The 23,596-nt window shown below is 40.1% G+C and overlaps 8 protein-coding genes across 11 annotated transcripts in view; 5 read left to right on the top strand and 3 right to left on the bottom strand.

Moving 5' to 3' along the window:
- Nucleotides 1-135: 135 nt before the first annotated feature.
- On the bottom strand, nucleotides 136-12,915 carry LOC108095083 (suppressor of cytokine signaling 5). Of its 2 annotated transcripts, XM_017196011.2 has the most exons (4): nucleotides 12,543-12,915; nucleotides 2,476-3,394; nucleotides 1,034-1,811; nucleotides 136-560 (listed from the first exon to the last, which is right to left on the bottom strand). In XM_017196011.2, exons 2-4 carry the CDS (start codon nucleotides 3,344-3,346, stop codon nucleotides 251-253), a joined length of 1,959 nt encoding a protein of 652 aa, XP_017051500.1. In that variant the 5' UTR covers nucleotides 3,347-3,394; nucleotides 12,543-12,915; the 3' UTR covers nucleotides 136-250. The 2 variants fall into 2 exon arrangements, with proteins under 2 accessions (XP_017051500.1, XP_017051501.1); XM_017196012.2 differs by lacking the exons at nucleotides 2,476-3,394; nucleotides 12,543-12,915 and adding an exon at nucleotides 1,871-2,317.
- Nucleotides 12,916-13,283: 368 nt separating this feature from the next.
- LOC108095098 lies at nucleotides 13,284-14,641 on the top strand. 3 transcript variants are annotated; one of them, XM_017196035.2, is made up of 4 exons: nucleotides 13,284-13,313; nucleotides 13,512-13,788; nucleotides 13,846-14,249; nucleotides 14,312-14,641. In XM_017196035.2, the coding sequence occupies exons 2-4, from the start codon at nucleotides 13,576-13,578 to the stop codon at nucleotides 14,574-14,576; spliced, it is 882 nt and encodes a 293-aa protein (XP_017051524.2). In that variant the 5' UTR covers nucleotides 13,284-13,313; nucleotides 13,512-13,575; the 3' UTR covers nucleotides 14,577-14,641. The 3 variants fall into 3 exon arrangements, with proteins under 3 accessions (XP_017051524.2, XP_017051523.2, XP_043065374.1); XM_017196034.2 differs by having other exon boundaries at nucleotides 13,309-13,788; XM_043209439.1 differs by lacking the exon at nucleotides 13,284-13,313 and having other exon boundaries at nucleotides 13,686-13,788; nucleotides 13,851-14,249.
- A 93-nt stretch (nucleotides 14,642-14,734) lies between these two features.
- Nucleotides 14,735-15,817, top strand: LOC108095099. The gene is made up of 4 exons (XM_017196037.2): nucleotides 14,735-14,929; nucleotides 14,997-15,229; nucleotides 15,284-15,460; nucleotides 15,522-15,817. The coding sequence occupies exons 1-4, from the start codon at nucleotides 14,735-14,737 to the stop codon at nucleotides 15,775-15,777; spliced, it is 861 nt and encodes a 286-aa protein (XP_017051526.2). The 3' UTR covers nucleotides 15,778-15,817.
- Nucleotides 15,818-16,383: 566 nt separating this feature from the next.
- Nucleotides 16,384-17,377, top strand: LOC122320870. The gene is made up of 3 exons (XM_043209449.1): nucleotides 16,384-16,401; nucleotides 16,485-16,888; nucleotides 16,951-17,377. Exons 1-3 carry the CDS (start codon nucleotides 16,384-16,386, stop codon nucleotides 17,375-17,377), a joined length of 849 nt encoding a protein of 282 aa, XP_043065384.1.
- On the top strand, nucleotides 17,282-18,624 carry LOC108095074. Its single transcript, XM_017195997.1, has 5 exons — nucleotides 17,282-17,468; nucleotides 17,536-17,744; nucleotides 17,821-18,053; nucleotides 18,108-18,284; nucleotides 18,345-18,624. The coding sequence occupies exons 2-5, from the start codon at nucleotides 17,550-17,552 to the stop codon at nucleotides 18,580-18,582; spliced, it is 843 nt and encodes a 280-aa protein (XP_017051486.1). The 5' UTR covers nucleotides 17,282-17,468; nucleotides 17,536-17,549; the 3' UTR covers nucleotides 18,583-18,624.
- A 253-nt stretch (nucleotides 18,625-18,877) lies between these two features.
- Nucleotides 18,878-20,025, top strand: LOC108095091. Its single transcript, XM_017196027.2, has 4 exons — nucleotides 18,878-19,106; nucleotides 19,174-19,400; nucleotides 19,459-19,635; nucleotides 19,700-20,025. The coding sequence occupies exons 1-4, from the start codon at nucleotides 18,900-18,902 to the stop codon at nucleotides 19,950-19,952; spliced, it is 864 nt and encodes a 287-aa protein (XP_017051516.1). The 5' UTR covers nucleotides 18,878-18,899; the 3' UTR covers nucleotides 19,953-20,025.
- On the bottom strand, nucleotides 19,953-21,499 carry LOC108095090 (2-oxoglutarate and iron-dependent oxygenase JMJD4 homolog). Its single transcript, XM_017196026.2, has 2 exons — nucleotides 20,772-21,499; nucleotides 19,953-20,707 (listed from the first exon to the last, which is right to left on the bottom strand). The coding sequence occupies exons 1-2, from the start codon at nucleotides 21,383-21,385 to the stop codon at nucleotides 20,053-20,055; spliced, it is 1,269 nt and encodes a 422-aa protein (XP_017051515.1). The 5' UTR covers nucleotides 21,386-21,499; the 3' UTR covers nucleotides 19,953-20,052.
- A 198-nt stretch (nucleotides 21,500-21,697) lies between these two features.
- LOC108095078 overlaps nucleotides 21,698-23,596 on the bottom strand; it is a 120,111-nt gene continuing 118,212 nt past the window's right edge. Inside the window, 1 exon segment of the mRNA XM_017196002.2 lies at nucleotides 21,698-23,547. Coding sequence (XP_017051491.2) covers nucleotides 23,319-23,547 — 229 coding nt within the window. The 3' untranslated portion in view covers nucleotides 21,698-23,318.

Raw genomic sequence — 23,596 nt, 5'->3', positions numbered from 1 at the left:
AACAATTCAGATTGGCCGACATCCGGCCAAAAGCGGCTGCCATGCGATTGGGCAACCGGCTGAGTTGCTCCTGCAGATTGGAGGACCTGCTCGCTGTAGTTCCAGCGGTGACCTGCTGCAGTTGGGCCACCACCTCGGCATGCTGGACGTAGGACACCCGGATGTTCACCGCCTCGTCGTCCTCGTCCTCCTCGCTGCCGCTCTCCTCCACGTCCTCGTAGTAGGTGAAGCCCACCTGCTGCTCCTCCCGCTATGCATCGCCGTACAGCTGCACCGGGGTGTTCTGGTCGATGGGCTTCACGCGCAGCTTCTTCTTGTAGTGGTACTCCTTGAGGTAGCTCTTCAGCCGCCCCGGCAGCTCCAGCTGGTTGATCCCATCGTAGCTGGTGTTCGATACGATCGTAGCTCTGGCCAGCTGCTGCAGGGAGAAGGTCTGCCGCCGGTGGAGGGGCATCATCAGGCAGGGCTCGAAGAACATCACGCAGGCGGGGTCCTTGTAGTGCTCCAGCAGTCCCGTCACCGTGGGTGCGGTGAACACCGATGGATCGTGGCAGTCGAAGCTGTAAAGAGGATTGGGTATCATTAGTTAGATGTTTTAATTGCTTATAATTATAGGTTTGTTACTAATTTCTTTCTTTCTATTAATCAAAGTTTGTAATTTTTAATTTGTAGTGTAAGCTAACTATTTTTAGTTATTGTAAACATTTTAATTTGCAAATTTATTTCTCAGTTTAACAAGAAAATTCTAAATTATCTGTAACAATGCTAGACCTAATTTTTGATAAAATAAATTCTCTTTACAATCAGCTTTAAAAAGTTAATTTAAAGTATGCAAAATATGTTCTACAATCTTAACATTATATTTTTGTTCATCCATTCCTTATCAACTTCATAACGTCAAATAATTCCCAGTTTTAATGACTCTTTTAATTAATTTGCATTGTATTTAGACCTCAATTTGTTGAACCACTAATCTGTTTAGGAAATGCTAATATTTTGGAAATGTGAACCCCCGATAAAGACGATTGCTCACCTGAACTTGTGACCGCTCTGCTCGATGCGGGCGTGCAGGGATCTGCCGTACTTCCGGAATGTGACTGAGAAGAGGAACTCCTCCTGGGCGGAGTCGCGGAGCAGGAAGGTGCCCTCCGGCTTGCCCTCGAGCAGATGCTCCGCCTCGTAGCGGTCCATTTTGCCCCAGTAGAATGTGCTATTCGTGATCTTCTCGAGATCGGGAACTAGGCAGTGCATGAAGTCGATTTGCGAGTGAACGGTCACGTTGCGACCTCCGTGAACTCCGGCGGAGGCGGCTACCGAAAGGGGGCGTGGCTGGGAGGGAGCCTGGGGCGGTTGGGGAGCGACAGCGGCGGATGATTCGGCGACCACAGTGAACCGGCCACTGGGCGATTCCACGACGAATCCCGGCGACGTAATCCTGATGACCACCTGGTGGTGACTCGCATCCGGAACGGCCACCGAATTGCGCTTCCTTTGGCCCTGCGCTCGATGCTGGCCACTCCCACTCGCCGAACCCAAAGTGGGCGGCGTGGAGCGGCGATCCGCTGTCCGGGATTTCCGGGGAACCGATGCCGTCGACGCATTGGAATCCTTTTTGTTGCTCGACGAACTGCTGCTGGATGTGGGCAGCATGTCCCTCAACCCGCGGAAGGCATCGCGGCACTTGCACTTGCAGCAGCGCCTTTTGGAGGATGTGGAGGTGAGTCCTGCGTACGAGGATATTGACGCGCCCATGGATAATGTCTTACTGCTGCGACTGCGGCAGCAACTGTTGCTGTTATTGCTTCTGGAAACTGAATTTGGGAAAACAATTCATGAGTAATTTGGTTCACTTTAAATTTGATGAGATTACGTTTGATTCTCTTTAATTTTTTGTCTGCCGTGCACAGCAAAAATAGGGGGCTTGTTCTTAGTAAAATCTCTAATCAAATGTTTAGGATTCAAAATAATTGGGTTTTTGTTGATTCAATATTTCACTTTCATCTGATAATTTAACTCAACGATTGCTCTGTGTTTGGTTGTTATTGTTTTTTTTTGGGTTTCTAATTTTCATTATTCTGATAACATGAAACAGCGCACTTTACATTGTGTTGTTTATGATTTCACTTTCATTTGCTTTTTTTTTTTTAATACACACAAGAATTATTGAACCACTAAAACAATTAAAAATATCAAACTAAAACGTTTGAAATTAAAAAAACTATGAATAGCTTTTTATTTACTACTACATAAATGTTTTTAAAACACAAATAAATCAATCACTAGTCAAATGATTTTCACACTAAAATGTGCTGTTTTCTTGAAAATTGCTATAAAAAATAGTTGGATATTCCACTAAACATTTGGCAATTGGTTTTAATTTTGTAAAATTATTTATGATTATGATTTATGATTTTTCGCTGTGCAGTTTTCAATTCAAAGAGAAACTCGCGTGTATTTTTCGACTTTTTCGCCCACCTTGCTTGCTGGTGTGTTGCGTTCCCGCCGACAACATATTGCTGACTGGCAGCGACTCGAGCACCTCGCAATACTCGACGACTTCGGCCTCGTGGCTCTGGATGTTGTTGCTGGTGCTGTTGCGGTTGCTGTTGCTGCCTCTGCTGCTGTTGCTGTTACTGCGACGCCAACGCAGCAGCGACTCATCCACTTCGTCGTCGTCTTCTTCGTTTGCGGGGTAGTTGGTATAACTACCAGGCCTGATGTTGCTGTTGGACTTGATGTTGCTGCTGGGACTCGGGTTGCTGTTGCTGTTGCTGTTGCTGTTGCTGTTGCTATTGCTGTTGGTGTTGCTGTTACCGTCGTGCAATTGTAACGTACTTATCGCAGCGCCGACGCTTCCCGCTAAATTGTTGTTATTCACGGTATGTCTTTCGGTTTTTGGCGCTTCCGTTGAACTGCCAGCAGTTCGATTTGTCACCACGCCCACTTCCCCATTGCCGCCCTCGAGCGTCACATTCACAATCTGGCCATTTGCATTTAGCGTGTCCGCAGACAACGAGGCGTTCGCACCCTCCAATCGCTCCACCTCCACCTCCTCCTCCTCCTGCCTCCTCTCCTCCAGACTTTCCACCTGGCCAACAATCGCGTTGCCGTTCTCCATTTTGGCCAGTTGAATTTTAATTATTATCTGTCGCACTTCCGTTGGCAATGTGCTGGCTGCGGTGGTTGTGGTGGTTGTGGCCTCCGCGAGGATCTCTTCCACCTGCAACTGCTCCTCGACCAGGCTGATTGTCTCTACTATTGCTGCGGGGGATTCCCGGGGGATCGCACTTGGGGGTAGATCACTTTTATCCTTGCGTACAGTCGGCTTGCTGAAGTGATGACCCATTATCTGTTTCGGGTGGGAGGGGTTTTTATTTTGTACTGGTTGCTTTTTCTGTAAAGGTAAATAAATTGGGAGTTTTTTATTAAAAAAGAAAATATATTTTTAGAGAATATATTAATATTTAATCTAAAAAATCAACCATTCTGGTTTATATCAATAGATACACCTTCTTTTATTGTATTTACTATTTAATAATTACACTCCGTATATTTTAACTAAATTATTTACTAGCTAAGTTAGCATGTTTTGTGATTAATATTTGCTCTCCGGGCATTTCGCAACATCCAGAAATAGCCGGGAGCTCAATAGCTGGAAACTGGGAACCAAGTGGAACGAGTTTTATTCGGTTTCCCCAGCGGCGTGTGAAATGTCTTGACCTACAGCAAAGAGCCACTTGGCGGGGGCTTCACCAGTGCTTTAATTAACCACTTAGACGGAGAAGTTCCAGTGGCCAAGGGACTCGATCGCCGGTCAAATGGGCAATTAACCGCTCCCTTGTCTAACTACTGATTAATTGCTATTCCCCCGCAGATCTTCCGTGGAGAGATATGTATAAACATATATAGTATCCCCCACGAACTGACTCATCGAGGGATCTCATCATGCAGATGAGGACGATACACAATGGCATTCCAATCCCACGCATCGTTTATCCCCAGAAGAGCAAGTACACAGAAAAACACACCGAATTGTAATGGGATCATCCTATTTATAGAGACTCTCGCCCATGGAGAGTTGAACGAAATCAATGTGGAAGGCAAGTACACAACGCGTCATGCACGTAGGCCCCCAAACTCATGTGACTGACTGTCTTCTGGGTCAAGTTGGCTTATCTCGGAAAACGGAGACCGGCGCCAACAGTAAAGCTTAATTCGCAGAAAATCTGTTATTATCAACGAATAAATTCGCCTTTTATTGGTGGGCTCGTCATTTTGTCTACCAGGAAAGTTCCTTTTTTCCGTTGAGTAATTGAATTCCACGCGGACAAATCCTTATCGCACCTACAACACCGCAGTGCGTCATCTAGTTGCGAAGTTGGAAGGAGCTAAAGTACAAAAAAGGCAAGAGCAACTGACTCATCCCTCTGATAGTTATAAAATTCTTGGTAGTTACCCGAAATCGGGGTAAAAAAAAATTGTAAAAGCTATGAGCAATGTCATTGTGGTTTTCTATACGAATTCTGCACTGCAGGTGGCTATTTCCTTGAATGACGAAATAATTAGATCACTGATTGGCGAAAAAGGCCTCTGATTAATCGTTTGTGATCAGTCATCGTGTGGTTATAATGATTCCAGTAATGAACTGCGTTTTTTGGGGTTAATGCCACGCATGACTAACATTTATTTCTATTAAATATTTTACCCCAAAAAATCCCTGATTTGGATTTCGAAGAAAACTAAATTTTTTTAAAATAAACAACAGGGTTCAGTTCAAATTGTGACAGTTGTATTTTTCGATCATTCGTGGAATTTAAAAAAAAAACATGCAATGTAATTGGTGTAGTTTCCAGAACTAATTCGACAATTTTTCTTATCACTTTCTGATTCCATTTAAACCCAAACTTAAGTAGCCCCTTAAAGTTCTTTAAAATGTTTACCCCTCACTACAAATACAGTATTCGCACTAATTTAATCAAGACTGTTTATTGGGGCGATTAATTAGGAATTACCAAGAACGAGGCCGCGAAATGTAATCAACGCGTACATCGAGGGGTTGGCTTAAACAGAAATATTGTTTATCAGTTCCGGGAATCCTGCGGCAATTGCAGTAGAAAATTTTGCAGAATTTCCAAGCCCATAGAGATTCGATTTGGGGTGGGCATAGAGATTTCGCTGGAACAATGATTGCAGACGGACATACAAACATATATCACTTTATAAGGGGGAAAGAGGCGTTAGTTATCGGTCGAGTGTTCGACCTCAGCTATCAGCCCTGAACGATTTCCATGGAATTCCCTTGTGTTAATCACTTAGCGAGTTGTATGCCAGTATGTTTGGACCTAATCAAACAGCGGACCTTGTCGAACAATCCAAGCAATTAACAGTGCATATGTTTTCACAACTTTTTCCCAAAAATCGAAGGGAAAATATTAAGGTAACTTCCCGGAAATGCGGCCCGTAAATGGTAAACCGTCAAAATTTGCAGCTTTTTAATGAGAATTGAAAAATTTCATAAATTAAGTGTTTTAGCTGGAAAAAGATATGTGTGTGGGGGCACTTTTAGTCAAATTATAGAGTGGCCGATGGATAATGGGGCCCCCCAGTCGTTCAATTTGTATTCACCGTTGGCCCGAACACCGGCCGTCTAACGGTAATTTGCCAACACTTATAGATAAAGATACTTTTTCGAAAAAAAAAAAAACACGACTCCGTGCCGCACGTGCTACAGGCAATTTATCGCATTCGAATCGTACGATTCAATCCGGTGAGTAATCAATACATTCTGGCTAACGTTTTGTATGACATGATCGTTCGCATTTAACCGCTGATAATTATTATTTTTCCTCTAAACGAGAGAGAGTCAGACACTCCGCAACCTTTGTTGTGTATTTACGACTATGATGAAATACAAAAAGAGTGACTTGAACTCGAGATTCAACTTCAGATTCCAAGAGACCCGCATGAGACGGCAGCCTGCTAACAAAATTTTTCAATGGAAATACAAAACTGAAACGGCAGATAAACCGAGCTCGGGACGTACAAGAGGGATTGGATCCGCTTGGGTAAAAACACTGGGAAAATAGGAGAGCGTCTTTAAATTAAAAAAAAAATGTGTCTTAGTTTAAAGTGTAAATTAAAAGAAAAGGGCGTTAAATATTTATAACAAAAAACTTTGAAATTTAAAAACGAGTTAAAACGAGTACTGAAAAACTACTTGGGAATTATAAGATAAAGTGAAAAAATCGTATAATTCATAATGATAAAAAATTCATCAATTCACATTCAACAATCTTTTTATCTCAACCTAACACCACTTTTTTCGCTTAGTGCATCAGGAGTATCTGTAGGTAGGACAAGGCGTTCCATGAGTCACTCAAACAATGAGCAGCAGCAGGCTGTCTGAGGGATCGAAACTCCGGGTAAACTACATACTGACTGACTGCCGCGTGCATTTTTATCGCTCGAGCATTTTCGAGGGCTCGTCGAGCTGAACTTTTTGTCCGCTCTCCGCTCTTTTCTTTTATATTTGTTGTTGTTTTTTGTTTTCTTTGAGTTGCCACGCGGAGCCAACGAGCAGCTGAAGTTTTTCTGCGCCGTTGCAGACAATGCGAAATTTCGTCAGAAATCCAAATGCGGATAATGATCTAATACATAACTTGTTCGGGGTAAAAATGTTGATAAATGTTGCCGGGCACAGACGGATGGGCGAGAAGAAAGCCAACAACACGAAGTGGTTTGAATGGCTAATAAGGGACTCCACCTCTCTAATGAATGGGGGGATTCACCCCCTAAAAACTCAGTGAAATATATCCAAAATATATTTTAAAAAATTAACAGAAACAATGTATACAAATTTGGAGCAGGAAAAGTGAATTTTATTTGCATTTATTTAACATTTATATGCAAAGTGTGAATCCAAAAGTAGGCAAACTTAATTTAATTCCAAAATAGGTTTCGTTATACTTTGAATTAATATTTCATTATAAACAGAAAAATTAAGTGGATTGACCAGATAATTTGACACAAAAACGTGTATTTCCAATAGGTTCACAGCCTTATAAATAAATATTTAGATAGGTAACTACAGGTATGAGGGTTGGGTTACAATAATGAGCTCATATAGGAATTGCCAATTTGTATGTTTAAGCTTTTTTTTTCCACAAGCCGAAACAATCCGAATCCAATCTCATTATCTGTGAGTGAATAATTTTTGTACATGGACCGCGCCCCTTCAAGGCCCGTTATTAAAAAACCATTTGAAGCCGGCCACTCGCAATGACTTTTTGTAACCTTCCCAGCCACTTGGCCAACAACTTAGTCATGGCTTATAGCTGCCTGGCCCACTGTATGTATTATGTTTTACGCAGAAATTGTCACAACAAAGCAGCAAAAGCAAAAAGCAGCATGAATTGCGGTCAACGGGGCGAATGGGGGACGGAATGTGGGCTAGTGCAAAAAATAAAAAGCGAAACCCGCAAAGGAGCACAAATCAGAGGTAAAACGAACATTTAAATACTCTATGAAATAAATTTGATATCTTACAAAAAGTATCATAGAGGTTGGTTACTTTCAGATACATTTAAATTTTAGGAAATTGAATTGGTGGAACTTATTTATTAAATGAATTTTGCAATTCCAAAGAAATTTATCAGTAAAATATTTATATAAATCTTAAAGAACAGAAGTTTATTGTTTATTAGGACCAACAACCACGAGTCATGTTAACAACACGGTCACGAAGATGTCATAAATATTTTATTATATTGCAAAACTTGTGAAAAATTCGATGAACCCTGTTGCCAAGTCGAGGAAACTCCCGATGAGAAGAAACCTCAACAAAAGTCGACAACAGCGATGAAAAAGCCAGCGACTCAGAAGCGAAGAACTTGAGGGGCAGAGGCGTAGGATTTTAAAGCGAATTCAATTACTTTTTGTAGCTGCCGACATCGCTTCTTTTTTTTGGGTTTTTTTTTTCTTTTTGTTTCCATTTTGTTTTGCATTTACTGGGAATTCGCAAATGAAGTTCGCTTGAAAATAAAATCACATGCAAAGCGGAGCAGTAAAGTGCCAAAGAGAAACTGGAATGGGGATTGGGGATCGGGGGTATGGAACGGGGATCCTGAGAAAGTGTATTTCATTTTGATATTTGTATTTTTTCGCAGGAAAATTGAAATGAGATTTATTTATTACGCTTTGGGCTCTCGGATTCGCAAACTTGCCCATTCATTGCGCTACGGGAGAAAAGTGATAAACAAACAAACGCTTCTCATTGTGGCGATTCGGCATCCGAACTTACGAGTATATGGAACTTTAATTAGTATTTCCAGTAAAATCGCACGGGGCACGAGCTTAATGTATCTATACGAACAAAGTTCGTGACTGATTATGTTCGGCTGGCTCTTAAGATACAATATTTCCATTGACGTAGGAATCATTCTGTTTATATTACGCTTTGCGCTCGAATTTTTATCTCGCCTTGCCCTCTCTTCTTTTTTTGTTATCACGAGGAGGTGGAAGATAGAGAAAGAGAGGTGCTGATTATCTAGGCCCAAAAACGATAATAACGAAAATAATAATATTAACATTTAATGTGAAAAGAGGCGATTTCTTGGAAATTCGCACACAGCGAACCGTCTCTCCATGATAAATCCATCGCACTCTCACACTGGAGGAAAAATTCCTGGAAAATATGCACACGGTACTCACATGCCGGTGAAGTCATGGAGTTCTGTCTGTGTATCTGTGTGTGTCGGTGTGTCTGTGTGCGGTTTTCTGATTAAACGAAAGCACTAACAAAAATTCAACTTAATTCGCTCCGGGTCCGGGTTAGGCCCGAATGTTGTTTTCTTTTTTATTCTGGCCTGGCCAAAATAAAAAGATGGTTTCCCTAGATACTTTTGTGCCCGACGGGCTCCTTTTGTTTGGTCTGAGCTGAAGTTATGGCCACGAACGGAACGCGAACTATGGCTGTGTGGCGTGTGTGTCAGATTTGTTTTGGTAGCTTTCTGATATCATAATCGTATTATCTTGAATGATGGCTCTCAGAACGATAAGGTCACTCGCGGATGCGCTGATTTCATGAATAACTTACATATGTGGCCAGAGGTTTTTGAACCTATCTCAAGGCCTATTCAAAAGAGATTATCGTGAAAGGTGTGTATAGATATAGAACAAAGTAAATGTTATAATTTATCTATAAGTCATGCAGATTTTATGGGATTAAGAACAAGAAAGGTGTTATAATCAAAATGTATTTCTATTGACTTTTGTGGAAAAACAAGTTTATCAAGCTCTTCTTTAAATTTCTAGGTATTATAGTTTCAAATCCACTTATTGTAGTGTTTAAACCCACACTTATCACTTGTTCTGAACTTTCTAAAACCATTATTGAGGTAGGTTTATCGCAAGGAACGTGACTGCATTTCTACCATTACTCGCAAACAAGCAATTTAAATTAAAGTGTTCAATTTACCTGCCTTTAGCTTCGGGCTGAGTTCTTAACTGAACGCCATTGGGCAGAAACCTGCCATTTTATTCACCGATACGGCAGCTAACAATGGGTCGTAAACGTGATTGATTAAATAGTTTTAAATATAGCGATTACGGAATCGAATAGCTAAAGAACTAAAGCGTCCCTTGCGAATACGTACGTAATTCAGGCACACGATCTTCAAAAGAGATTGCACAAGCCTCTATAAAAATTCATTGATAAATTACTACGAACCACAAAATCAACACTAGACACCCCACCACCCACCGCCCCCTCCCCATTCAGTACAATCGCAAACACACTCGCTTATCAACAGAAACGTTTGCAAAGTTCAAACGAAACAAAATTCTAAGAACAATCAAAAGCATTTCGTTGGCTTTTCCAGGGAAAAGCAAATATGTACGTAACCATGGGTTTAATGGGGTAATGCGGGCGGTTTTCGAGGGGGGTGGGCTGCCTGACATGCGGCAGAGATAACGATAAGGAGATATGGGGGAAAGGGAGGGGGTAAGGTCAAGCAGAGAGATATATGTAACTATTGGTCATAACAAACAAACTTATGGCTTGTGTCAGCGCCCAGGGATTTTGGATTTCGAAACGCGAGCACAAATAAAGAAAATTTACATAAGCCACACTTGAACTGGTTTTCGTTATGAAGTTGCTTTTCTTATAAATATTTTAAGCATTATAGGTAAAATTCATGAAATATTAAAAAGATCTGGCTTGCCTTTCTACATATGTAGCTTGTTACAAAAATTTATACAAATTAGATGTTACGATCTTGAAAAGATCTCACGAGCAACTAAATTAAATGCAGATTATAGAATTTTTCCTCATCTAATTACAGGAAATACCTCTGGACTGTATAGCGGAAAAACCTTACAACTTTCTGTATAACTACATATGCCAAATTACAAAGTAATTTCAGTAGATTCTAATCAACTGATTTTCTATAGAATCAGTTAAGTCAAAAAAAAAATTTAATAAGTATTTTTAGTTGAATTTTAATGTGTTTATATATGGAATAATTTCTGGGGAATCCGGTCGTAAGTGTAACTTATGGAAGCACTTTTGTGGCTTTACAACTGTAAACAGAAACATGTGCGCTTGTGTTTTTCCGTTAATGGCAATTCTCTATAAAACATCTTTATATTTCGCCCCCTTTGGTTTCCCTAGTAAACCCACTCGAGATCCACTCACACACTCTCAATTGAGTGTTTTGCCCACATTTCACTTTTGGCATTGCGTTTCAATTGAACAAATTCACGCGAACAATTAACAATAAACGAACAAAATCAAATTTCCAACGAAAAATCTCATCCGAAAAATAAAGGAAAAAAAACAACAATGGGATGAAATAGGCGAGAGGGGGTGGAGGTAAAAGCAGGAGGGCAATAGTCTACCTATGATTAGGTGAGTTAGGAGAGACAGAGACAGAGAGAGGTGTAGCAATTTTGTTGCTGGGCAGACAATTTGGCATTTGGCAAGATCGCTCTTTCTCGCTTGCTCTCCTTCTCTCTAGACTGCAGCTGCCATCTCGCTCCAACACTCAGAGTGCACTTATCCTGTGTTCGAAACCGTTTCACGTGAAAAGCTATTAAAAAAAAAAAAATTGAAAACGCTCTCAAGTTTAATACGAAAATTCAAGGAAATGAGCGGAAGAAGATGGTAAAAGCGGGTTTTTTTTTTTACCAAGAATCAAAAAAAAAGTGCACACACAGACAGGGGCAACAACAATTTGACGCATTACAAACGAAGTTAATAACACCTTTTCTTATGAAGGGTACAACGGCGATGTTCCCATGTTCTCCTACCAATACTTCCACCCCTTCCCCCTTTCATTGGCCATTGTTGTTGTACGGCTTCGGCCGAATTCAGCGGCTACACCTTTACATTCATACACCTTTAGCAAGAAGCCATGGCCAACAACAGAGGACCAACAACAACAACAATGTGGCTATAACAGCAGCAACCGGGTCTCGATGTTGGTAGTGGTGCGGATGGGAGAGCAGTAGTGCAAGTACGGTGAAGACTCGATATATCCTAGGTGTAAATATTTCCAAACTACTGATCATATTTGTACATATGTTAAAAATTTACTTTACTTTAATTTATTTAAATATTATAACTTTTGTTTTTCAGTATTTATTGCGCTTGTAAACATTATGCGCTAAACATTGATAACAAACTAAGTTCATTTTTCATCAATTTTAAACTTTATTAAAAACTTTCAAAAATCAAAACATACATTAAGACCCCAAGCAAGGGTTAATAAAATTAAGTTTTGACAGCTCATGTTATAAGAGATATTTGATATGATTATGTTTGGCGTGAGAAAACAGAGAGTGGAATGTGACTCAATCATTGTTTTTTATTTATTTATTTTTTTTGGAAAACAAACAAAAGCGGGGCTCCACTGTATCCGCATCTGCTCGTGCGCTCGCATCTGTGTCTGTGTGTGTTTGGGCGAGCCTGTGTGAGGGCCAGCTTCAGCTTGGCTTGCGGTGTTAAATGTTTGCAGCAGCATTTTTCATTCAATAGCCCGAACCGCCAACAAAAGCAACAAAAACAACAACGGCAGCTGCCAACATCACCAGCACTGAAACACACACACAGGCGCACGAACCACTCGCTGTGTGTGTGTGTTTGTGCGCGCTTGTGTATCTGTGAGAGTTCGAGTATCTTTGTATCTGCTGGTTCGCTTGGGCTGTCTGTCACTTCTCAGAAATCGGTCTAAATTAGAAAATGCGTTTCTGGGAATTTCGTATCGCTCTTTTGGGCCCACAGAGCGGCGAACGTATATAAATATATATATATTGTAAATATATATTATTACTGTATAGCCGATTCCCCTTATGCTCGATTCTCGGAATAATATGCCTTTCCCCAATGAATTTATCAATGGCATTTGCAACTATTTTCCCTTTGTAATTTATGCAAACACCAAGCGAAACGTTTCAGGGAATTCCAATTACCAGAAAGTCGTCAAACAGGGCCCTAAATATTTCATCAGTTATTTGTTCCTTTTTTGCCCATGGCAATTATTTACCTCTTGCTTGATTTGCTGCTGTTGGCTATTTTCGATGTGCTGGTTACTTTTGGCTAGTTGGCAGTTTGGCTAAACCGTAGTTTAAGCATATTTTGTAGTTTGCTTTCACAGTATTTTGCTTTTTTTCTCCGTTATCTCTTTTTTGTGGTTTAGGTGACACTAACACACACTCACTAAATCGCACACACGCTCTCAGTAATTGCACTTTTCGATCTGCGATGGCACTCAACGGATTGTCCGCTCGATAGTGTGCAATTCCGTCAATTTGTGCAATTTCACTCGACGAAAGCACGCACGAATACGAAGAAGTATCTCCTCCCCGAAAAGTATCTGTATTTTTCGCCCGTGTCTTCTTCGTTCCGTTTCTACAGTGTGACTGCTTTCGGAACCAAGGGATATACTTTGACCCCTAAAAATACATTGCTCAGCCAGCAAAATACCGAAAGCAATGTTTCGATACCTGGTGTGAAAATCGGATAGATATCTAGCGGGGTTCCAAGGTACTGTTACTCACTATTCATCTCGGACTCAAGCCAACATATTTCTAGTAAAGTACAGTGAAGCTCGATTCTAAACTATTAGTTACACGTTTTTATAGCATTTATTAAAAACTTTATTTAAAAATATAAAAATTAAATAAAAAATGATTTGGCCTGGCAAATATGAAAATTTGGATTATAGAAATTTTGAAAACTATTTTCAAAGGATTTCTTATTAATTAAATCAACCGGCATTTTTACATTTCCACAATTAGGCCCCACAACACGTGAGGTAAAAGTAAATAAACAAACTAGTTTTGCGGCAGATATGTACATGATTTAAAAAATTTTCGAGACTTAAGAAATCTAACGGCTTAATGCCTCTTAGATTTTAAACTAATAGTTTGTAGACAAACTGATTACTGCCCTAATCGTATGAATTATAATACCTTGCAAGGTTATAAAATAACTCTCACATCTTATCAAAAAGCCCGAAAGGAAAAAACAAATGAGGAGGGACGTCACAACAAAACAGTATAGTATTACCCCCCGACATGGCAACAGTAAAACAGCTGACAAAGATCACAGACACCGCCGATCTGAAGAATCTGCAGAAATTGTATCTGAAGGATTGGCCCAGTAATTGCGTTGGATACTTCTGGCTAGATAATTACTTGAGATGGCTGCAAAAGAATCCGAGTTTAGGCTACCTCAACTTTTATACTTTGGATAATGATTGGCAAAGCGATGGATTGTTTATATTGGTGGTAAGACACTTTTAAATAAGTTTTAAGAAATATTTTTAACATTTTTGCTACTTTCAGCATAGGTATCAGTTATTCTTCAGCAATTTAAGCAAACAAAAAACCGAACTGGAGTTGGCTTTAAAACTCTTAGATTGGTCCAAGGGTTTTAAGGTCAGTGCGATTCACGAGACCCATCATTATATCTACAAAGATCTGGTGGCGGAAGTCAACCTTCAAATGGATCGTGAAATGAGCACCATTATGTATAGTTTAACATGCGAGGAGGCTGAAAAATTGGAGATCAATTGTCCGGAGGGTTATTATCTTGATAAAGTGCGACTGGAACACGCTGATCTCATAAACAATCTGTGGTCAGCTCGGCATCCCGGATCCCTAAAACTAGTCGAAATGCTAATCACCTATAATACCAATGTGGGTTTATACGAAAAGGAATCCGGTTTATTATGTGCTTGGTGCTTGAGGTAGGATATGGAATCTGGTATTATAGAACTCTAAATCATTTTCTTATCAAATTGTTACACAGACTACAAAGTGGCTTTCTCGGAGCTTTGGAAGTAATCCAAAGCCATCAACGTCGGGGGTTCGGATTAGTAGTAGCTGCCGCTATTTCCAAGGCTATTGCCACCGATCTGAAGCAAGATATAACTGCCCTGGTTAATATGAACAATAATGCAGCCTGTCGGGTCTTCGAGAAACTGGATTTCAAATTGATCCGGGGAGAGCACTATAACTGGAGCATGATCAAGCCAAAGGCAGGTGGCCAGATATCTTGGCCCAACAACGAATAATACCTACAATGAACAGTACCAGACAGTTAATAAAGATATTCAAGTGTTTACAAGGGCTAAACGTTCAAAACAACAAGATCAAGCGTCTACCAAGATATTAGATAATTTTCTCCCTATAAATTGCTTCACTGGCGGGTTTCTGGGAATCAGTCTCCAAAATGCATTACCTTCAGCAAATCGGTGCCCAGCAGCTGGAAGATCTAAAGCAGGTCTACTCCCGGGAATGGCCAAAATACTGCAAGGAGTATTATTGCCTGGACACTTTCGTGGATCTCCACAGAAAGATTCCTCAGCAGGAAGATGTCAAGGTCTACGCTCTTACCGATCTAGAACTCGGATTATTTGTGATTGTGGTAGGATATTATTTTTAAATGCGTGCGATCTCTTTTTACTTATTTTTGTATTGTGTGAACCGTGAAGGATCGTTGTCAGATTTTCGTGGGTTACTTGGAAAGTGAAAGATCCGAAAGCCTTCTGGAAAAGGCGCTTCTTCAATTGGACTTACTTGGGGGCGAACAATTTTCCTCCATGCCAAAGAGATATTTCAAAGTGGCCAACGATGTACTTCAAGCTAAAAATCTAAAGACAGAGATTGATTCCAAAACCTATTCACTGGTTTTGGCCAAAGAAGATGCTCGCAAGTTTCAAGTGGAGTGAGTGAATATAAAATAGAAGTGATTGAAAACTTACTTACAACATTTTTTTAGACCACCAGAGGGATTTTCTCTAAAGTCGCTCAGTGTGGATGATGCCCCATTTATTGATTCGCAATGGGATTGGTCTGACCAGGGTACTCTATATTTCCTCCAACGCCACATTTTCTGCAACACCAGTGTGGGACTGTTCAACGACGAAGATAACGAACTGGTGGCCTGGTGCGTTAGGTAAATATATTAAAACAAAATCCCGAACCATAAACAAAATAGTACAATCATTTCTTTGCAGAGCTCAAGATGGTTTACTGGCAGCTCTGCAGGTGAAACCCTCTTACAAGAGGAGAGGATTTGGGGCTCTGGTAGTGAAGGAATTTTCCAGACGCGAGGCGCTTCAGGGAAGAGATATCATCACCGAAGTTACCCTTGAAAACAAGGCATCTTTTGGTCTCTTCACCAAGTTGGGCTTTAAGGTCAACGATCAGTGCCATTGGCTATTTACGGAGGACCCAAGTAGAGTTATAAAATACAATAGTTCCTGTACCTGATCATCATGTAAATAAATAAAAGTAGTTTGGGATATCTTAACATCTTACGAAAATATCTATGACCGAGTGTTCAGACGAACACTATTGAGACCTATGCGCGTGTGCATCAGGCCTAAGCCATAAATAAGTATCGATAAGTGAGTGCTGCTGACACTCATAGCTTTAAGTACAGGATATTTTAGTCTAAAAATATATTTATCACTTGTAAGATTTGGACACACCAAAAGGTTGTTGTGCGGGGGTCAAAGGTAACCCTCCCGCTTTGACAGTAAACGCGGCCTCTGCGTAGGCCATAGATTCATAGAAATATTACCTATATAAGTCGAACACAAAACTAAATAAATTGAGTTTCCTACAAAAACTCAACCACGTAAGTGTTCTTATTTCGAGGCATTTACTCCGAGAGATTGAGTAGATTGAGATTGGTTAAAAGTGGACCTAATTGATTTCATGTGCTCAAATCGATTTAGTGGCGTTGCTTTAAATCTGGACACTGCGGCTTCAGCCGGCCAATATACAAATTTCCCAGTGATAGTGAAAGACTGTTTAGCGATTGGTAAGCAGAGCCCTCCGTGTATTTTGTGGTCACAGCCACCCACTGCATCAATGGGAAAAAGGCAGATTGTAATTACGTCAAACTAGTTATTGTCAGTAGTGATGGTTTTTCAATTACAAGCAGACTTGCATATTATTTTTGCTACTTTCAGCATCGGTATCAGTTATTCTTCAGCAATTTAAGCAAACAAAAAACCGAACTGGAGTTGGCTTTAAAACTCTTAGATTGGTCCAAGGGTTTTAAGGTCAGTGCGATTCACGAGACCCATCATTATATCTACAAAGATCTGGTGGCGGAACTCAACCTTCAAATGGATCGTGAAATGAGCACCATTATGTATAGTTTAACATGCGAGGAGGCTGAAAAATTGGAGATCATTTGTCCGGAGGGTTATTATCTTGATAAAGTGCGACAGGAACACGCTGATCTCATAAACAATCTGTGGTCAGCTCGGCATCCCGGATCCCTAAAACTAGTCGAAATGCTAATCACCTATAATACCAATGTGGGTTTATACGAAAAGGAATCGGGTTTATTGTGTGCTTGGTGCTTGAGGTAGGATATGGAATCTGGTATTATAGAACTCTAAATCATTTTCTTATCAAATTGTTACACAGACTACAAAGTGGCTTTCTCGGAGCTTTGGAAGTAATCCAAAGCCATCAACGTCGGGGGTTCGGATTAGTAGTAGCTGCCGCTATTTCCAAGGCTATTGCCACCGATCTGAAGCAAGATATAACTGCCCTGGTTAATATGAACAATAATGCGGCCTGTCGGGTCTTCGAGAAACTGAATTTCAAATTGATCCGGGGAGAGCACTATAACTGGTTAAAAGTGGACCTAATTGATTTCATGTGCTCAAATCGATTTAGTGGCGTTGCTTTAAATCTGGACACTGCGGCTTCAGCCGGCCAATATACAAATTTCCCAGTGATAGTGAAAGACTGTTTAGCGATTGGTAAGCAGAGCCCTCCGTGTATTTTGTGGTCACAGCCACCCACTGCATCAATGGGAAAAAGGCAGATTGTAATTACGTCAAACTAGTTATTGTCAGTAGTGATGGTTTTTCAATTACAAGCAGACTTGCATGGGAATCATGGTTAGAAACGCTTTCACCGTTCAGCGAAAAAGACAAGTAAGTTTTCTTTAGGTAATCTTAATCACTAAAAACTAAGTGAGGTGAATTAAATTGTATCACTAAGATTCTGGCTGTAAAATGGAGCATCTGCAGCAAATCGGTGTCCAGCAAATGGAGAATCTGAAAACTCTATACACCCAAGATTGGCCCAAATACTGCAAGGAGTATTACTGCATCGATACTTTTCTGGATCTGCATAGAAAGATTCCTCAACTGGAGGATGTTAAAATCTACGCTCTTCCCAAACTAGAACTTGGAATATTTGTGATTGTGGTAGGAGTTTCATAAGTTATTCTTAAATGGTCGCGATTACTTTTATATTTTTGGGTTTGCTTTACGAATCGTAAAGGATGGCTATCACATTTTTCTCGGATTTTTGGAAACTGAAGGATCCGAAAGCCTTCTGAATAAATCTTTACTTCAACTGGACTTTTTTGGAGGCGAGCAGTTTTCTTCCATGCCAAAGAGATGTGTCAAAGCGGCCTACGATTTGGCTCAAACAAAAAAACTAAAGATTGTGGTTGATTCTGTTACCGATTTTTTGATTTTAGACAAAGAAGATGCTAAGAAATTTCAAGTGGAGTGAGTAAACAAAAAATATTTATATTTCAATACTAATTATCAACACTTCGTTAGACCACCAGTGGGATTTTCTTTAAGGTCTCTACATGTGGAGAATGCTCCATTTGTTGATTCCCAATGGGAGTGGACAGATCAGGGAACTCTTTATTTCAATGAACGCCACATTTCCTGTAACACCAGTGTGGGATTGTTCAAAGACGAAGACAATGAACTGGTGGCCTGGTGCATTAGGTAAATATGTGAAAACCAAACCCTTAATTCATATAAAATAGTACAATCCTTTCTTTACAGAGCCCAGGATGGTTTACTGTCAGTTCTGCAAGTGAAACCTTCCTACAAACGAAGAGGACTTGGAGCTCTAGTTGTAAAGGAGTTTTCCAAGCGAGAAGCTCTGCAGGAAAGGGATACTATCACCGAAGTTGCCCGTGAAAACATAGCATCGTTAGCTCTTTTCAAAAAACTGGGCTTTAAAATCAACGATGAGTGTCGTTGGCTATTGACTGAAGATCCCAGTAGAATAATAAGATAATGTATCTTATGATATAACTTTCTATTAACTAAAGATCCAAGGCGATTAATAAGATAAAAAATCTACTGATACTTGTTTCTATTAACTAAAGATCCAAGGGGGTTAGTCAGATAAGCGGCTACTGATACTTGTTTCTATGCATGTAAATCAAAAAGGCTTAGACGTTTTTATTACTGTTTGTGCTAAGAGCGACCGTGAAGAGAAAATATTGATAGCAAGAGAATTATCAGAAGAGAAATTCAAAAACAAGCTAAGTTTTTTAATCTAATCCATTTCAGCTGAGTTGTTTGTTGAGGAAGGTTGTTTCGCGCGGAAGAATGTGCAACCAGTTGCAGATTATTGGATTGTCGGATCTCCAGGAGATTCAAGGGCTCTACAAACAAGACTGGCCCAAATATTGCCAGGAATACTACTGCCTGGATAACTTTATAGGGTTTTTGATTAAGAATCCCCTCATTAAGCACCTGCAAATATATACGTTGCCCATTAAACAAGCCAGAGATGAGGGCCTTTTTGTTATTGTGGTGAGTAATACTTTTCAGTGTTTTATCTGCGAGTAAACAAGTTCTAAGAGAGGCTATAAACTCTTAGGATCGCTATCAACTGTTTGTTGGCTGTTTAAACAACACAAACGGTCTGGTACAAAAGGCGTTGGATTTGGTGGACTGGTCCAAAGGGTTGAAATGCAGTTCTATACCCTCCAGACATATTGAGGCTCTGGATAGCGTTGTTGAGTCGAAAAAGTTGAAATTGCTGTTCAGGGATCCCACGGATTTGTTCTACATGAAGGCGAAAGAGGCTCTTAAATTGAAAGTGGAGTAAGAAATAGTTGATTTATAACTTAAAGAAGCATCTACAAATGATTACGCTTTCTAGAGCACCAGTTGGATTTGTTCTAAGATCGTTGAGTGTATCAGACGCTCCTCTGGTTAACGAAGAGTGGCCCAATCATCACCTGGGATCTCTATACTTCATAGAACGACAGATACAGATGTGTGTCAGTGTGGGATTGTATCAGGAAGACACTCAACAACTGGTGGCCTGGTGCATCAGGTGCGTATGATTCAAGACTCTAATCCCACCTATTATCTTATTGTCTAATTCAAATATTTATCAGATTACAGGGCGGCTACTTGGGAGCCCTTCAAGTGAGAGACTCCCACAAACGTCGGGGATTTGGCAGTGTGGTAACGAGGGAGATTTCCTATCGCCTTGCTGCTCAAGGTCACGATGTAATGGCCCTAGTGGGCCATTCGAATAAACCCTCCTCGGGAATGTTCAGCAAGCTGGGCTTCCAGGTCATCGATCAATGCTTGTGGCTGAGAACAGAACCCACAAATGGAGAGTTCACTTGGCCCGAAGGCGAGTAGTTGGTGTTTAAATGTTTATATTAAAATATTACGACTATCGGTTGTATATGAATACAAGTTTGGTATAAAAATATGCCAAGGCCTTTTTCGTGTACTACGACTAAAACTCTAAACGGGCGAGCAATTGCTGGCAGCGACTTCCTAATTCAAGGGGACTTCGCTGGATGGTCGAATCCTCGGTCAGTGTTCTCGTTATCTTCCTCAAGCACTCGAGATCGTATTGCACATGATAATCGTTCATTTTATACCTATTGAATAGTAAAAATTTGGTGGCTGCGGTATCCTCGGCCAATCGGCGAGCGGCAATGAACTCGAGGAGTTCTATAAAATCGAGGTAGTTGATGCCAAAGCTGGCCCTCAGCATTGTCTGGCAGTGCGCCTCAAAATTATCCATCTGCTGGCAGTCGGAGATCTCCTTGCAAACGGCCTTCAAGTTATTCTTCAGGTTTTGCCAGACCATCGATATATTACAGGCATTGAACCAGTTGTGATTGATGGAAATGGTGTCCGTCAGATTCCACACCTGATGGAACCAGCCACTGGGCACAAAAACAGCTTCGTTGGCCCGCTGATTGATGGTGTAGTATCGCACATTGTGTTCGTCGAGCATTTTCTCGTCTATGCTGAAGGGCGGATTTCCCAGACGATCGTTCAGTTTTAGTTCCTCTCCCGGAGGCATAATTAACCATTTCTTAAGGCCAACTATATTGGTGGACCAGCTGAATGAGCCAAACACATCCGAATGGTAGGAGGTCCTAAAATGATAAGTTAATTTACTGAATAAATGTAAATTAATGCTATTAAATTATAAAGAAATACCACGAGTCCTTGGGTCCCATGTACACAAATCTATAATCGTCCTTCTTCTCATCAATCAGTTGTTCGTTGAGCCAATCGGAGGCAAAGTATTTAGGCACCTTGTAAAAGTTATAGCCCGGCATTTGGGCAGCCAGATGCCAGTCCTTGAGGTAGAGATTATCCCTGGTCGTGGGATTCACGTTACTATTGACTTCCTGCGTTGATGCTGATGATGATTGGTTTTCGATGCCACTCCGCCATTTCTCCAGGTAATCGTGGAAGTTCAGCTCGAGTTTTGTGTGACTATTAAAATACGATGAATTGCAATCGGCGACTGGAACCGTGCAATTGGTTATCCTGGATTTGAGGTAGTCGAAGTTAATGGAAGGTGGACCGGGATTGGAGTTGAGATCCGTGGAATCCTGGACCACGGTCCAATTTTGGCACTCCCAATCGTTGGAGACGTCGGTTATGATAACCGGGAAGTTCTTGTGCATGTACCGCCAGTAAAAATCGTTATAATTCAGACCAGTGCACCGCTCGATTTCTTCGGGCAGCAGCTGTTGGTCAGTTTTCCCGGTTGCCTCGGGTTGCAGCTGGAGAACATTATCCCCATCCCGATCCTCTGACGCCATTCGATGTGGCAGTGGGTCTCTGATTTCCCCAGATCCTCACACATGCACCGGCTGTTGTTTTTTTTTAAGTTTTTAGAAATTCCAAAAGTTCTTTATTTTTGTCGATTCGATGGTGTGACCATCTCTAGAAAATGGTCTTAGTATTAAATCGATTTCTGCAATCATCGCTACTCTACAATCATCGATATTTTTACACATAACGGATATATACCAAAAATAACAAAGCACTCCAACGTTGATACTAACGCGTTTTCAACCATGGCGCGAAAATTCAAATTAGAATGGTCAACTAGCAATAAAACAACCGATGGATTTTCGTTAATTGTTTTTATATTTACTGCAATTTGCTTGCCTTTTGAGATTTATTCGCTAAACATTTTACCATTTTCAAGTTTTTAACTACAATTTGGTTTTACATATGCGTGTGTGAGATTGTTTTTTGTTTCTGTTTAATTTCCAACCAAAGAGGAGATCAAATAAATAATAAGACATTTGGAGAATCGAGTTTCTGTGTATATATGCATGTCTTTCTATGTTAGTTCGGCTTATTCTCTATATCTAGCCATATTCGTATTTGTATAAACTTTACAGATATTTATTTTCGACCTTCCAGGCCAGACTAAAAACTATGTGATTACCAACAACTCTGCTCATCAGACCCAGTACAATAATACGCTTGAATTGTTTGCTAGAAAACTATATAATGACCATACAAATAAGAGCATAGGTAAAAATGCTATATACACATACAAAATCGTACAAAACGTAACAATAGATTCTCATATATATATTTAATGTATAATATTTGTAGAGAGTTTCATCATTTGTTATTGGGTTTCGGTTTAGAAAAATGTACAATTATTGAGTTTGTCTTGGGTTTTTTGTTTTCGGCTTGCAATAATTGGTTTAGTATGTATAATTTCTTTACTTAGGCTAGACGCAATTTTACTAGGTTTTTCTTCTTGTGTTTCATTTTGTTTTTGTTTAGAAGGTACAGAGAGACTGACTGACAGAGCGACGTGATCTATTTGTGTGTGTGTGGGGAAATTTGTTGGAAAAATCGTGACTTCTATATGTTCATATATATTGTTATAAATTATTCCTATGCTTATTCCGCTCGAAATCTATGTACAATTTATCGTGTGGCAGGCGGTGCCACGCCCACACTTTGCTTACGAGCTAATTTAGTATATATTACGCTATTCATTCTTTCAGTTTTCACGGCTTCAAACTGCTTAAAAATTGAACTAAACATTTAATTTATGTCCGCCATTAGCTGGAATTAATCATGTAATATTTATTTAATTTTACTCATTTATTTTTAAGTGTATGCTTTCCCACTCACAAGTATTTGCATTAAATTTAAATGCAAAAAATTAAATACCTTTATATAATTCATTATAATATTTTTGTATCTTAGTTTATTACATACTTGATATGTAGTTTTCGTGTAAATTAGTGTAATAATTTAAAAAATCGGAGAGGCAGAAATTAGTGTTTGTTGGTCCAGTTGGAGATGATTAAACCAAGTCTGGGATTTATATTGATTTGGGGTGGAAAAAAAATTGTACAGAAAATTTGTGTGGGTTTCTTGTGCTGTTTATAGTTAAGTTTTTTCTTGTTTGGCAGTCTGTAGATTGTCACAAAAATTAAAAGAAATTCGATTCGATTACCAGGGAGAAAAGACGAAATAATTTCTTCGGCCAAATATTCAGGCTTTTAAATATCGTTATATCCTAAAGTTATGTACCTAAAGCTTATACAAATCGTACACGACTATGCTGTAGTTTAGTTAAATTCATATTTATAAATTTGCTACATAACTTTATCCATTTTACATGTGAAGCAGGAGTTCAATCGATTTTGCTTATGATTTTGGGGACTTCCCCGGCATTTCTGGTACAACCTCAGTGTTTTTGGGTCCAGTGCTCAATTAGCTGGATGTACAATTGTAGGGATCGTCAGTGCGGAAGTTGGGATGATCCTCAAAGGGTTTCATGCCCGCTGCCTTTTTGTCGTCCCTCAGCTTTTCCACCTGCTGCATAACTCTCAGAAAATTCCCTCCAGCTAATTTCGTCAGTTCATCGATGGTCCATCCGCCTCCAAGAAGTTCAGCAAATAGAGTCGGATATGAAGATACATCCTCCAGTCCTTTGGGTGTACTAAAAACCAGAGCCAAAATATTAGCTACAATTCTTGGGCCATAAATAA

This window comes from Drosophila ficusphila, unplaced genomic scaffold (genome assembly GCF_018152265.1).
Source record: "Drosophila ficusphila isolate 14025-0441.05 unplaced genomic scaffold, ASM1815226v1 contig_127, whole genome shotgun sequence".
Taxonomy (NCBI): domain Eukaryota; kingdom Metazoa; phylum Arthropoda; class Insecta; order Diptera; family Drosophilidae; genus Drosophila; species Drosophila ficusphila.
This window is presented reverse-complemented; position numbering and strand designations above follow the sequence as displayed.